Source organism: Plasmodium inui (assembly GCF_000524495.1).
Source record: "Plasmodium inui San Antonio 1 unplaced genomic scaffold supercont1.19, whole genome shotgun sequence".
NCBI lineage: Eukaryota > Apicomplexa > Aconoidasida > Haemosporida > Plasmodiidae > Plasmodium > Plasmodium inui.
The window spans coordinates 249,252-264,078 of record NW_008481853.1 but is presented as its reverse complement, the minus strand read 5'-3'; the positions used below and the strand labels follow the sequence as shown (position 1 = coordinate 264,078).

Below are 14,827 nucleotides of genomic sequence, written 5' to 3'. Positions count from 1 at the left end.
ATGTTCTTGCTGAGAAGTAGCTCTAACAGCAGCAGGAAGCAACCCATTGAGGTGGATGGAAATGGAAAGGGACCCACCAGCGTCAAGGGGGAGATCGAACAAGCGGAAGATGGCCAAGTGAAGAATTTGTACAATGAAAATCCATTAAGCAAAATAGAAAGTTACATGGATTATGCGGAGCAACAGACACAAGTTTATCCAATCAGCAGAACTACCACCCCACATCAGATTAACATTGGCAGCATGGAAAGTGTCCATGAGGAAGAAGGGATTTTTAACCCTATTGCGAAATCATCAACACTGTTATCTCATGATGAGGATGAGCTAGCCAAACATATAAACGAGAATGACGATGAGAATGAAGAAGGGATACTGACGAGACAGACCAGAAGTGTCAATAGTAATAAGTACCCTCTTAATGGTGAGCAGAAGGATGAAGCGGAGATTAACCTCAATTCCGGAGTGACAGAATCCGGTGTAAATGAAAAGTGGCCGAACTTCCCAATCGGTAAGGCCCTGCAGAGTATGTCTTCTCCACAGGATGGAATCATCAACGTGGGGAATAATGTTAGCGAGGGCAATGGTGACAGTCAGGGAGGGGAGCAGTTTGCCCCCAATTTTGAAAAGGAGCCCGCTCAGGGAAGGCCGATGGAGGTCCAAGCGGACGAGGCTGAAGAAGACGACGAACTGAGGACGTCACCCCTCAAGCAGAATGATAGAGTGGAGGGAGTCAGTGCAAGGTCGTATGCAGAAGAGCCACGCCTCCAAAACGGAACGTCGCCCGCATATGACGAAGGGAAGCCAAACGATGGTGAGCCCAATCCGTGCGAGGAGAGTAGAAACGCCTACGAAGGTAGGAATCAAATGTGCAAAGATGAAGAATCGAAGGAAAGATTCGAAGAGTCCTTAATCAATGACAGCTGCGTGTACAGCAAGGAGGAAGTGAAATCGCAGAATTCCATTTTTAAGGAAGAGCATGAAAGGGAGAATAACCTGGATGATAAATTTAACGATGAAATGCAATTTAACAGTGAGATGCAGTTGAAGAATGAAAACAGTGAAAGGAACAGCAACGAGCATTTTAAGAATTCATTAATCAAAGATATCTTAATGCAGAAGGAGAGTTCAAATGAACCTCCTTCCCCAATTGACCAGAATAAGACACTTGCCCTGATAAATAACCTCTTTAGCATTAAAGGGGAAGAGGGGGTGAACACTCAATTTGACAAATTATTTGCAGAGGAGAGCAGACATGTGGTTAGCAATGGCTATGACACTGCGCCCATTGTGAATACCTCCACGGGAGGTGCACTCCCCTGCGGAAGCGTGGCTGTAGGAGGGGCCATCCCGGCACCTGTGCATGGTGGTGATGTCAGTGCTGCTGTCCCTGCTCCTGTCGGTGTTGGGAAGAGTGCCTGCCTCAGCCATAGGGAGACCCTTGTTAATCACTGCGTCGAGAGTAGCGCCGTGGGAAGCAACAACGCTGGAAGTAACCTCGTCGGGAGTAACCTTTTGGGAAGTACCTCCTTTGGCAACCTCGCTAGCGGAGGAATCCACGGGGGCTACGCCATGGCCAGCAAAGAAGCCCTCAGCAAAAGTGAAAGCATAAGGAAGTCAAAAATTATTTGTCTCAGCTACCTACGTATATTGAAGCGATTAACCTCCATCTGGAGTGAAACGAACAAGTCCTTCGAATATCATTTTGTTAATATCCTGAACAATGTCGAAATGAATAACTTGGATTTGTACCTATGCTGTTTTTCAAACATAAAAATATCTGCAGCGAAAAGTTTGTTTCTTGATTCGATTGCGGAATGTATTGACGAGCTGGAGATAATAAGGAAGTTAAAAGGCGTGCAGGGCAAGGAGGAGAGTAGCTTGTATGACAAGAGCACTTCCTTCAGTTCTTCTTCCTCAAGTGGAAATAAAAATGGTAAAAATGAAATGTTAAAACAGATCATCGATGAAGTAGAGAGTAACTTGTCCAAAGAAATTGTCGACGAGATGCAGGACTTGTCCCTCAGGAATCCCTATTTCAGCAGCACCTACCATGGGAACAGCGCTGTGACTAATGTCATATCAACAGTGTCTCCTCATGTGGCCGATGGAGAGTCTAGCGTACTGTCCTTGTACGGCTCTGCGCATAAGAAGGGTGATGGTAACCACAAAGTCTGTAGCGATTCTAGTGGCAACGTCGATTTGAAAAAGGGGAAAGACTTCCTGACCTGCGGAGGTGGGGCGCTCGTTGGAGGGTCACTAGTAGGGGCAACACCGGGAGCTGTCGGATGTGGTGGTCTCGTCGGAACAACATTTGCCGGAGAGGGAAGCTTCCCTAGTTACGCATGCAGCTCTCATGGCAACCACTTCGCCTGCCCCAGCGCCCTCCCAGTCAATTGCGCCAATGGGCACATGTACAGCAGCTGCATGGGAAGCGGCACGACAGGGAACAGCACTCAGAGCGGTAATAGCGGTCATAACGGACACAGCAATCAAAGCAATAACAGCAAGGTGAACCCCCTGAGCAGTAACTACAGCGCGAACATGATAGGTTTGGCCGGAAATAACCCTCTAAGTTATAGCAACAGCTTCGGTGCCGCCTCCAACTCGTGCAAGAAGAAATGTAGCTACACGGATGAAAATATTTTGAACAAATTGAATGTCAGCATAGATTACAATTCGTATAACGACTATAGTAACAACTACATTCAGGAGGCCGAGAAGGTGGTGGAAAAATACAAAAATTTGAGCAAGCTCAATTCGAAGGAGAGTGAAAACATGTATAGTACGTGCAGCCAGTCTACGTTGCACGACGTGGGTAACGCTAATGTGAATGCCTATTTGCATTTTAAATCGTTCATGTCGGAGTATGCAAATATGCACAAGGGCGGCGGTGCAGAGAGGGACAAATTGAAGGATGTCGACCTAACCCCCAGTGACTTGAACTTTCTGCGTTATTTCTACGCGCATTTATGCGGATCCGGCGGATGGGAGGTGAGTTTCTTCGCATGGTGTAGTGTTACAATGAAGGAAGACGCTTCTGTCCATGCAGCGCAGCGATCGCATCAGTGCTCATTTTTATGCGCCATGTGTAGCTAGCAGTTGATTCATTTTTTTGACGCCCCCTCTTATTTATTTTTTTTTTTTCTCCCCTTCATCCTCATACTCTGCAGGATAAAGCACGCAACGATGTATACGGTCATGAGAAGGACGCGAAGGATACGAAGAGCTTTTACGACAACAAGCTGAAGCTCGATTCGAGCGTCAACAACGACATGAACAAATTTCTACAGGATTACAAATTTAGTGACGAGGACAACTTTGACGAGAGAGAGTCCTATACGAAATACGGACGAAGGGGAAATAAAGGAGGCATCCTAAACGGATATGACAATAATGGAACATTCTCATCGAACAGTTTCCAGAGCCTAATGAGGAAGAGGAAGTTGAGGGACCAGTCTGCTGCGCACCACCATCACAATCATCACTCTATGCAGAAACGCAGCGGAGGAGGTTCCGGGGCGAATGTAAACCGATTGGCTAATGCAAATGGAGGCATGGTGAGCGGGATCACCGATTTGAATGGAAACTCCGGAAGCGAGGTGAACGCCAACGGAGCCGGTATGGGGGGCTATGACTTGAGCTACCTCCTGTGCAACTCGAATGTGCTGAAGAAGTTGAAGTTTAATTTGTTGGAGGATAAGAAGGATGGCAGTGTTAGCGGTGTTGGCGATGTCAGCGGCATTGGCGATGTTAGCGGCGTGGGGGATAGCGGACCGCGAGTTAACCTGCCCGGAAGGAGCGGTTGCCTGCTTGGAGTGCTAGACTTCTTGAAGAAGGATTCCAGCGATTACTCCGTGGACGAGAATAGCGGCCCGCACATGAATACGAGAAGAAGCTTCGCCAACAAGAATAACTTCATGAGTGGCGTGAAAAACTACAAGGACATTTTGAACATGTCGCAAGAGAATTTTGGCAAGAAGGGAGCCAACGGGGGGGTAGCAGGAAGAGCGACGAGAGGAACAACAGCAGCTGAATCGTCCTCACCGTACAAGAATGGGAAGGACCGCGATCGAGAGCGCGACGTTGACATGCTTCACCACCATCATCATTACCCCCTGCATCATCCATCACTGCCGCATCACCACATAAACCCCAGCACATTGTACGACTTTATAATGAACACAAATAGTGGCTCCAGCGGATCGTTGGACATTTCGCTGTACCATCCACCAAGCCTCCTGATGAACAGCCCGAACGGGAACAATAGAAATGAGAATAAACTGCACGAGAGGGGAAGCGGGAATCAGCGTAACGGTAGTGGTAATAACAATAATGGCAAGATGAATATGAAGGGAGCCTACAACATGAGTGCAAGTGCCACGAGCACCGCGACGTTGAGCGGACTACAGAAGAAGGGCAGCTACGATTTCAGTGCCGATTATAATTCAAAGATAAGTGCTAACGATTCGGAGTTGTCGCTAAGTAATAATGGTAATAGTAGCGAGCTGCTATTAGGTAGTGGCAAAATGGAGGGGGGAATATCTTCCGGAGCTGATGGCTTGAGCACTTCTGTCACTCCAGGTGGCGCACCCGGAGGTGTGAGCCCCTACAAACATAGTAATAAGAATGAAAATGGAAAGACAATTGGAATGAATAATATCTCAAATGGTGGAAGCAAAAATATTAAAAGCGTGAAAAGCTCTTCCACCGTCACGCCAGTGGCATCAACAAATTATGGCATCGGGAAGTTAAAGTATGAAATGCCTGCTGGTGTGAATCCAAATGATGACAAAGTGAAAGGAGTCTATTTTTCTAAATCTCCTAGAGGTGTTGGCAAATGGAATGCCTACTTCCAGATCGCCAATAACAAGAGGCTGTTTACCAGTTTCAGTGTGAGCAAGTACGGATACAATGAAGCGAGAAAGTTGTCCATATTGAAGAGAACAGAGTGGGAAAAAGAATACAGACACCACACCGATATGAAGAACGCAGATGTGAAGAAGGGGAAGAAAAAGTCGTCCGGTCATCAGCAGCAAGAGCATCCACAAGCGCAGCCGCAGGGGCGTCCCCAACAGCAGCATGGTGTTAACAGCAGCTTGGTCAGAAATAATGCTAAAAGTGTGTCAAAGGGGAATAACAACCATTCGATAAATTCTAACAGCGATGAGTCCATATCGTATGGGAAGGAAAACAAACTGAATGAAGAGAGTAGTTTGATGTACTCCAATGACGACGAGGAGGTCTGCTTGATTAGCGACAAACTCGCGGGAGATATTTCGAGCGAGCCGAACGATTTGAGCGATTTGAACGATGTGAGCAATTTGGACAATTTGCCCGATGTGAGCAGTTTGCCCGATTTGCCCGATTCGCATATCTTAACCGGGGGGGGTGGAAAGAAGGTTAACAAGTTAAACCTGTCCAGTGGGAATAATGGCAGCAAGGGCGCAGGTTCAGGGTGTGTTTCAACTGCCGGTGTGACGGCTGGCGATTGCATCAAGGGGGACGACAACATAAACTGCTTCAACGAGTGTACGAAGAACGATAACGACTCGTTGAACTCCGTGGATCTTCTGGGTTCAAGTTTGAATGGCGGGGCGGAAGGTGACAGTAATAATAATGCTGATGGAAGGAGCTCGTCCAGGAAAAGCGCCCTCAACGGTAGTGGCAAACTCCCCTTCAATTCGCTCGGAGACTCCTATGGCAGAGGGGCAGAGAACAACAACAAGAAGAAGCAGTCGGTAAACTCCTCCAGGGTTCTGTCCAACTCTATTGGGTTTCCCAACAAGTACATCCGCAATTTGCAATTTCCTGCGATCGACTCGCAGACGGTGAGCAACTTTTTGGAGTCCGTCACGGACGACCAGAAAATTTCATCCTAAGGTGAGGAAGCGGTGAAGCGATCAAGCGGCGTGCGACAGGCATATGTGTTTGTATTTACATGCTTATCTGCGCTTGCATTGGTAGCTTTTTTGTTTCTTTTTTTTTTTTTTTCACTCGAAAGTTGCGCCTTTGTTTTGGGTCTACCACCTTGCGCCATTTGTCCTTTGCCCGTCTTGGGTCATTTTGCTTCTTTTTTTACCACCTTTCTTATGTCATTTTCCTTTTTTTTTTTACCCCTTTTTTTTTGTGCAAGTGTTTGTACCATCGTTCGTGCATACACAGACTGCGTACACGCGTGGTGCAGGCGCAAACTGTCCTGTGTATGTACCTTTAAACAGATCCTTTTTTAAGTTCCAGCTAGGTTAACATGGCAGTTTACTTCGGCGTCTAGTTTTGTCATGACGCTTTTAAGAGGCAAGGAGAAACGGTCCAATGGGCAAACAGATTACTCCGTGTTGAATTTTATGGCCCAGATTTTGGCCCACACATGTGGTCAGACATGTGGGTATATTTTTTCCTCAAAATAGCGACCGTTTAGGAAGCAAATTGGGGAGAAAATGGAAGGGAAAAAAAAGGAAAGTGTTTTTTAAGTTAAAAGAAAAGGTGACAGAGGGGTTGACGCAAAAATGTACACTTGAGAGAGAACACGTGGAGGCGCACATTTTGTGGGTCACTTTGTCAATCAGTCTGTGGCTCCCTCTGTGCGTAGTTACGCTTTGCCTATATCACGATGCGCTCAAAAAGGTGAACCGTTTCTGCGGCTTGCCTTCGTCCATTGTGATCAGCTTCTATCTTCTTTAAAGCGCAGTTACGCTGCCTCACTGAGGAGAGGCACCTGTGTATGTCCATGCATATATGCGTGTGCGCTCGCCGATACAGGCAATTCTTATGTTATAATTATCCACTGGATCTACGGATTAGCTTTGGCTGCAAGGTCGTTAGGGGCCATGCCAAATGGGTGCGTTGGATTGGCCCAGACAAAAGGGCACACACAAGTACGTGCATACGTAGAATTACGTCTTGTGTAAACAAATGGACGCTTCCTTTTCTTATTCTTCTTCTTCCCCGATAAATCGGCGCCGCTCTTCGCACGTCATCCCCCCTCCCAGACCCAAACACAGACACAAACACAAACAGTCACAGGAATGATAACACTGATAAGCGCATCCTCAGCAGCATGTCCTCGGGATGACTTCCCCGTGCACGGTGCATCGAAGCGGAGTTGCTGCTCACCAACTGTGCGGTGGCTACGCGGGCCAATCTCTCCATTCATTTTGTAGACCCCTCATCCCTGCCCCGCGTCAATTTTTTTTTTTTTTTTGCGCCCCCATGTAGATTCTTCCCCCTGGCTTTATTAATAAACTTGTCAAGGGTCATTTTTTGTTTCCTTTCAGCTCTTTCAATTCTTGTGTACAACTTTCGCTTCTTTTTACTGAGGGCGATTTTATGTCTCTGTATATTTTCCCTCGTTTGGGCTGACTGCATTTCTTTGGCTTTCTGCGCAGCCTCCATGGAGGTCTCCCCCACCGGAACGTAATTGTCTTCATCTTCCAACTCCATCTGGTTATTTAAGCATGCATTTCTAAGTAGTATCAGTTTTTCCTTACTTATCTCATCGTCTGATTTGAGCAATTCATCGTCTTTATTAGCCTGACCATGTTCACAGTTTGTTGTCTCCTCTGCGTCACTGTTCTGGCCATTTTTCTCTGCCTCTTCATTCAGCAGCTTGTTAATCGCGTATTCCTCCTTTTTTACGAAGTTTTTAAAATTGTCATCCTCAATGAATGGAGAAAGATGCACGGGTAAATTTTTCACATCGACGGAGTAGTCACTACATGGGAGGATTTTTTTTCTGTTCAGGCAGTCGAATATGTATTGAGGTTGCACATACATCTTCTCCATTTTTTGCTGCCCCATTTGTTTGCCTTGGCCATAGGGTTCTAAAATTTCGTGCGTGATTCTCTGATCTCCCAACTCATAAGGAGAGTAGGGGGAATTCCATCCTATGGAACCTCCACAGGAGAGGATAATGATAGAGAGTATGTCGAGGGGCATCTCTGTGTGGATATAATATACTTGATTTTTGAATAACTCCTTGAGGGTGTCATTTTGTTCGTCTATGTCGTGTTTTATTTCTTCTTCTTCGCGCTGGTTTGAGGGGAGACTGCGGGGTTTCACTCCCTCGTGGTGGTTCTCACTTTGGCCTTGTTCCCCTACTTGGGGGACACTATCCAGTGTAAGCGAGTTTTCCTCCCCCTGGTTGGATTCCCCCAGTTGGCCTTTCTGACTCCCGAACATCTCCTTGCAGAGAGAAATCAGACACTCATCGTATGAGAGATGCCTGAGTTTTTCACCTTTCAGCAGTTCGCTCTGCTCGGGAGGGTAGGTCATATTGTGCATTTTGTAAAGTTTGTAGAGGACAAATTTTAGCAGCGAAATGTAGTACTCAATAAACGTGGTGATGATGGAGAAGTCAATCGTCTTGTCTAAGTAAGGGGTAAATGTATGAGGGATAAGCCAGGTAACTTTCTTCTGCAAAATTTCGGCCTGTAGGTAATATCCCTTCACAGTGATGAACCCTTTCTTAATTCTGTTCGTTTTGTAAACGTAGTAATGGAAGTGATTCTTTATCACTTCACAGTTAGTAACGAAGCGGTTTAAAATGCCAATCTTCTCATTTGAAGGAAGTAACGAATAGGCAACTACTGCACTTAGAGCATCGTCCAGTTCTTCTATTGCATAGGAAAAAACGGGGAACCTCTCCTTAATGATATGGTCTAATGTATATTGGGGGAAGTTCTTTATTAAGTTCTTACATTTTTCTTCATCCTCCAATCCCACTTTATATTTTTTATACTTCTTCACCCATGTTGTGATTTTTCGGAAATCTTGGATAATCTTTTCATGGGACAATTTGTGGAAGTCATTCTTTGAGTAGTATACCTTTTGTTTGTAAAACTTGCTTCGTAATTTTAATGGGATTTCCTTAAAATCTTTGGGGTATATTCCTTTGAAGATGCATAGTTTCTGGAACTCCTCTTCCTTCAGGTATAGCTTCTTCAATATGCTTCTCTTGGTGAGGTACTTACCCTCCTTCTTCTTTTTTGCCTTCTTGCGTAGCTTGTGGATATGCATCTTGGGAGGGGCGGCGGTGGCTAAGCGGCGGTTACAGGGCGAATAGGCAACGACTACACGATGAGCATGCAACAACTAGTGGACGACTACGCGGGGGATAGGAAACCCTGCACGGATAGGCTGTATATTTACCCCTCGTGTGCTCCCAAACGGCTGCCGCGCTGGAGGATGCTCACTATGGCGTAAAAACAAAAATGAAGAGTACAGAATGACACGATGGGGATTGAAAGAAGAAAAAAAGATAATGAATAAATAAATAAATAAAGAACCCCCTAGCAACGTTTCACCAACTGAGCGGGAATTTTTTAAAACATACGGAGTGGTACATTTGGGGATTGCCGAAAAGATTGTCACTCAGCGCAGATCAGCCAATTTTTTTTTGTTTTTTTTTTTGTTTTTTTCCCGACTCTTTCTACAAGTACGTATGCACTGCCCATGGTTTCGTTTTCACAATTTTTGGCGGTTCACCCCCTGTCCCGTTGGTACCTCTATGCATATATACCGCGTTAACAATCCTTTCGGTGAATAAAAAATACGTTTGGCGTGCCTCTTTTTTGCGAGGGAAACGGTCGTGTCTGCAGTGGTTCGGTTCAGTAACCCCAGCGCGGCATACATTTGCAGAGTACGAAAGCGGCACTTCCAAGTGCATCCCCGTTTTACACTCCCATTTGGAGGATAGCCAAGCGACGCGATAATCCCGTCGCAACAATATTTTTTTTTAATCCTACCCTCTATACGTTGATGTGAACTTATTACCAGTTTTTATTCCTCCCTCCCTCTATTAAGATGATGTAGCTTCTAGAGGATCATAAGAATCGCGTATCAATAGGGATGATTGATGTTCCCTTTTTATTTGGCGCTTATTTCCCCCACGACATATGGACGGACATGAACTGAACATAGTTGCATATGCCCATAGAACATTCCTATGTCCTCACTTGGTGAGAGGGGAAAATGACGGGGGAATTACATATGAGAAATCGCCAATGGGGGCCGATTCTCCCCCCCGTCCATCCCCGTGATCAGTCAGTAATCACTGGGTCGTTTTTCTGGATATGAAAAATAGGAACATCAGCGCATGCGAATGCGGACATTTGGTTTTTCCCCATTCGCTGTGCTTTACGGTCGAGTAGTAATTTTCTCCAAAACAAAGCTTCTCTCTTTGTGTTGGGGAGCACAAAGGATTTTTCTTATCTTCGTAGAGATGCTCCCCTTCTTGTAACCTTCCTTTGCATCGTCTTTAAAGCCAAAGTGGAGGGACTTTGACGATTTAGCAGTTTACCCATTTGGAAGGGGAGGGAGCACCTGCACGTGTGTGATGACAGTGCATGCCGGAAGTGCGTCCCCACATGCAACCGTAAGCAGACCACCGGATGGATCATTTTTCCGGGTCGGATGGACCCCAAATGGGGAAGCAAAAACTGGGGCTGCTTTAACTGCGCTGCTGTCCGCGCAGCAAGAGATCACGACGCAAATAATTGACAGCGAAAAAAGAGCGGGTGTGCGAAATGCCATTTTTTACACAATTGATGTCAGGCACGTCGGTGATATATATTTTTTTTTCCTTCCATGAGAATGGGGTTCATTTTGGAGCGTCTCTCTACCTGGCTTTCTCCGTTTTGCTTGGACGCGTCGGTAATTTCTTTCCGGTAGAACAGTGGGAAAAACCACTGCTGAGAAATTACGCGGTTCCTCATCACAGTTCGTGCCTGCCTCCTTGGTTTTTTTTTTTTTTTTTTTGTCTACCTTTTTGCGGAGGCTCAATGTGGCCGCAGTGAGGTAGGGCAATTCCTCTCTGCTTCCCCCCTCCTTTTGCGCATGCAAAAGGGGAACGTTTCCCCTGCAGGGTTTTCTCCAGAGAGGAATACCCCGTTGCGTTGTTGCGATAAAGTGGGTTCCAAAAATAAGTCTTGGATATCCAAAAAAAAAAAAAAAAAGAAAGAATGGGAGAACGAAAGAGGGTCTATAGAACCGCTGCAAAGAGGTAGGAATTTTCCCCATTATTGACACTTTTCTTTTTCGTCTCTCTCCCAATTTACATTGTGGCGTCTCTTTTTTTTTTTTTTTTCCGCGAAGGAGAGAGAGGCAAATATGGTTCGTACAGACAGACGATTTCTTCATGATGAAAAATGAAGAATGTGCAAAGAGAACAAAAAGGAAAAAAATATAATGATGAGAAAGTTCGGAATAGTGGGACGAACTATCATCCTCTGAGTATCGAAAATAAGAAAGTGATTGACGAAACTTGGTTCAAATCGAATACAGTGTACAGTAATATTAGCGTAGATTCCTCCCTTGACAAATGTAGAGAACACGCTGGGGAGGGGAAAGCAATTGGAGAGGTGTTCAAAAGGGTGGGTGCTGACTCCAAGCGGGATGACATCCCAGGTAGGGATGTGCACATCGGGACGGGAGAACTAACGCGTAAGGAGGATGGACCCACTGTTTTGAGCAAACCAGGTTCTGGTCTCGAAAAGGAATCCCTTTCATCCGATCAGCCCCACGACGAAAATGGCTACGAACAAACAGGCTACGTCAATGTGACCCTCTCGGGGGGAGAAACAACCAGTGAGGATAATACACATTGGAAGGGCCCACTAAAGGGGGGAAAAACAGACGATCTTTTATCCTCGACGGAGGGGAAACACCTGGAGATGAAGCGTAAAGAGAAGAAGTGGTCAAGTAAAAAGAGAGTAGTGAAAGAGACAAACGGCGCGACTCCGATGCCTGACGAAGGGGGAAGCGAAAAACTGGAACACCTGAAAGACATTCTACACGAACAGCTAAAAAAGAAAAAACACATTTTGGAGGAAAAGCTAAGGGTGAGGCTCCACGAAAGGAGTAAGCTCGAGGAAGACGTAAAAAACGCGGGAGTAGAACTGTTTCGAGTAAACAAAGAAAACGATTTTTTAAATAAAAAGGAACAAGAGTTAAGTGAGGCGATAAAGAACATGAAAGATGAGAGGGAGAAGCAGCTGGGAAAGCAAAATGAATTGAAAGAAAATTACAATGAGCAAATGGCAAACCTGAAGAAAGAGCTGAATTACCAATCTGATGTCTTCACCAAATTTAATAACAGCCTCCTCGAACTGAACAATTTGAGGAGGTACTTCGATTTGGTGAACGCCACTTCCCGCATTAGTGAAAATGTGTTGGGGGCAGGGCGGCAGAAGATGCAGGGGAAGGTAACAAGCGAAGGGGGGGCCGCCTCCCTGCAGGGGAGCGCGCGTGAGGGAGAGCCCCCTGTGGAGAAGTCCTTCCTGGGAACCCAGTCAGCCATACAGAAGAAGGAAAATATTCTCAACAAGATGAACCACGACTTGAACGAAATACAAAACGACATCGACACAAAGAAAGACATCGAAAAGAACGAGCAGACAGAATATGCCAATTTGGAAAGACTGATAAGGGAAGAGAAGGAACAGTACGGACAGTTAAAGAAGGGGAGGCATGACATGCTGAAGGAGCTAAACGGCTCGATCAACGAAATGAAACAGAGGGATGAAGCAATTGACGAAATGAACACGAAACTGATGGAGCTAAAGTCAACGATATATGATATGGACATACAGAAGGATGTCCTGACAAAGGATCTTACAACGGAGAAGGAGAAAAAGGAAAAGCTTCAGTCCGAGCTTGGGGCGCTCAAAAACGAGACGGAACGGACTATACAGGGGAGAAGAAACGTCCAGAAGGAAGTGCACACTACTGTGCAGCACAATAAAGAGGTCAAAGTGGAAATACAAAATGAGCGAGACAAGTGTGTACAAATAAACGAAGAAATAGGAAAACTGAAAAAGGAGATACGAAACAGAGAAAACGAAATAAAGATCGTAAAAAATGACATTAACAAAAATATCGATAAAATAATCAATATGTATACAGAAGAAATTAAAGTGAGTCATTTTTCCTCCAAACTCAAGAGCGATCTGGCCAACGTGAAGGAAAACATAACAAGAAAGGAAAACGAAATTGAAAACTATAAAAATGGTATCATCCGAATTAAGATACAACAGATTCTGGAAAGTATAAAAATAGAAAATGTGCAAGAAAAGGTAAAAAAATTAAATGAAGAATTTGAGGAGAAACATCAACTGCTAAAGAACTATGACCATGTGATAAAGAAAAATCATTACTTAATTGAAAACAAGCAACTCGAGGTAGACAGACTGAACGAAGAGTTTGACAAGAAAAATAGAAAAAACTCCGATGACCATGGAATGCCTCTCACATTAAACATAAAAATACAGAAGCTAAGCAAACAGATAAGGGAGGTACTCAAGCAGAGCAGAGATCTCGAAAAAGACTGGTTCTTGAAACAATCCGAAATGATAAAAATACAAAATGAGAACCAAAAAATGAACGAAGAAATGCTCAGGGGCAGAGACTTACGACTCATTCTGAATCAGAAGAAATGCGAACTCCAGGAAAATTCCAAAAACGCACAAAATGTACTTAAAAAAATCAATAGAAATATTATGTACATACGGTTACAGCTGGAAAAGTTCGCCTCCAAAAATTCCGACACACTGGGAGAAATCAACAAAATGGAAGACGACATGCTCAGGTGGAATGAAAAAAAAAATATCAAAGCTGAGGAATATAAGAGGAAAAAGGAAAACTTAAAAAATGATATCAACTGCTTAAAAAGTGAAAAAGAAAAATACCAACAAGACCTCCTACATTATGAAAATAAAATTCTTCTTTTGGAAAACAAAATTGAACAAAAAAAAAAGCTACAAGGGGTTATCAAAGAGTACACGGAAAATAAAGACATCCTCCTATTGAAGAAAAACATACAGGCGAAAAATGATCTCATAGAAAATGCAAAAAAACAGCAAAATATTCTCCTCGCGAATATCAAACAGGCACTAAACAAGCGAAACGAACTCGACAATAAGAAAGAAGATTTCCAAAAAAATTTTGACAACGGAGTTAATGTCTCCTGTAAAATACAAAACGAAATTTCTTTTGTTAAAAAAAATGTTAAGGAGGTTAAAGGAAAGAAGGTGTCCCTCACCAAGTACTTAACCGAACTGATCCAATCGTATGACCAGCTCACAAATCAGGCACATCAGGAGAAGACACACCTCCTAAATATGAACAGACAGTGTGACATCTACGAGGGCATACTGAAAATACAAAATTCTGAAAAGAAGCAGCGATTTCAGGAATTGCTAAAATTTCAAAACGCAGTAAAAAATGGTGGCTCTCTTTACAACTCGAAGAAGCCGTATGAAACTCTGCGGAAGAGCTGCGCCTCCTACAAGAGGAGGCTCGTCAGCATTGAGAACAAGCTGCGTGGCTTGGACGCCACAGATGAGGCGTACGCCAAGCTGATTGGGGTGCTGCTCGAGTGGCTCGCCAACTAACAGAGAGCGGCGCAGCGGAGGGTTCCATTTGGCACACACCCCGTGTTGAGGCGCCCTTCCGGTGACGCGCAGGATTGGCCTTATTTCCCTTTCTCACACTGTGCAGTGAGTCACTTTAGTAGTTTATTCCCTCCCGTATCGAATTGGTAGCCAGAGCGGCACCATGTGGGTGTCTTTCTTGGCGTTTCATTTTAGGCCCCCACTTCGGCGCCATATGTATACTTCTGTTTCGCCACTCCACCCGCTGCCCATGCGTGTTAAGCGGGAGTTTCCTCGAGGATTCCATACATCTCGCACTGAACTATAGAAAGGTGTCAGGAATTTTGGGAAAGTATTAGATAGGTCCCCCAAATTTATGCACTCCGTTTTTATAATAACCTCCCCGCCCCCACTTCGACCTATTTGCAAAACGTGGCGTTTCCTCTCCTGTGCCCGCCCCA

The 14,827-nt window shown here is 44.9% G+C and overlaps 3 protein-coding genes across 3 annotated transcripts; 2 read left to right on the top strand and 1 right to left on the bottom strand.

The window, feature by feature from the left end:
- C922_04049 (hypothetical protein) lies at positions 1–5,879 on the top strand (the record flags this gene model as incomplete). Its single annotated transcript, XM_008819634.1, has 2 exons — positions 1–2,991; positions 3,171–5,879. The coding sequence occupies 2 exons, from the start codon at positions 1–3 to the stop codon at positions 5,877–5,879; spliced, it is 5,700 nt and encodes a 1,899-aa protein (XP_008817856.1).
- A 1,270-nt stretch (positions 5,880–7,149) lies between these two features.
- Positions 7,150–9,015, bottom strand: C922_04048 (hypothetical protein; the record flags this gene model as incomplete). Its single annotated transcript, XM_008819633.1, has 1 exon — positions 7,150–9,015. One exon carries the CDS (start codon positions 9,013–9,015, stop codon positions 7,150–7,152), a length of 1,866 nt encoding a protein of 621 aa, XP_008817855.1.
- A 2,129-nt stretch (positions 9,016–11,144) lies between these two features.
- Positions 11,145–14,387, top strand: C922_04047 (hypothetical protein; the record flags this gene model as incomplete). The annotated part of the gene is made up of 1 exon (XM_008819632.1): positions 11,145–14,387. The coding sequence occupies one exon, from the start codon at positions 11,145–11,147 to the stop codon at positions 14,385–14,387; it is 3,243 nt and encodes a 1,080-aa protein (XP_008817854.1).
- Positions 14,388–14,827: the final 440 nt, after the last annotated feature.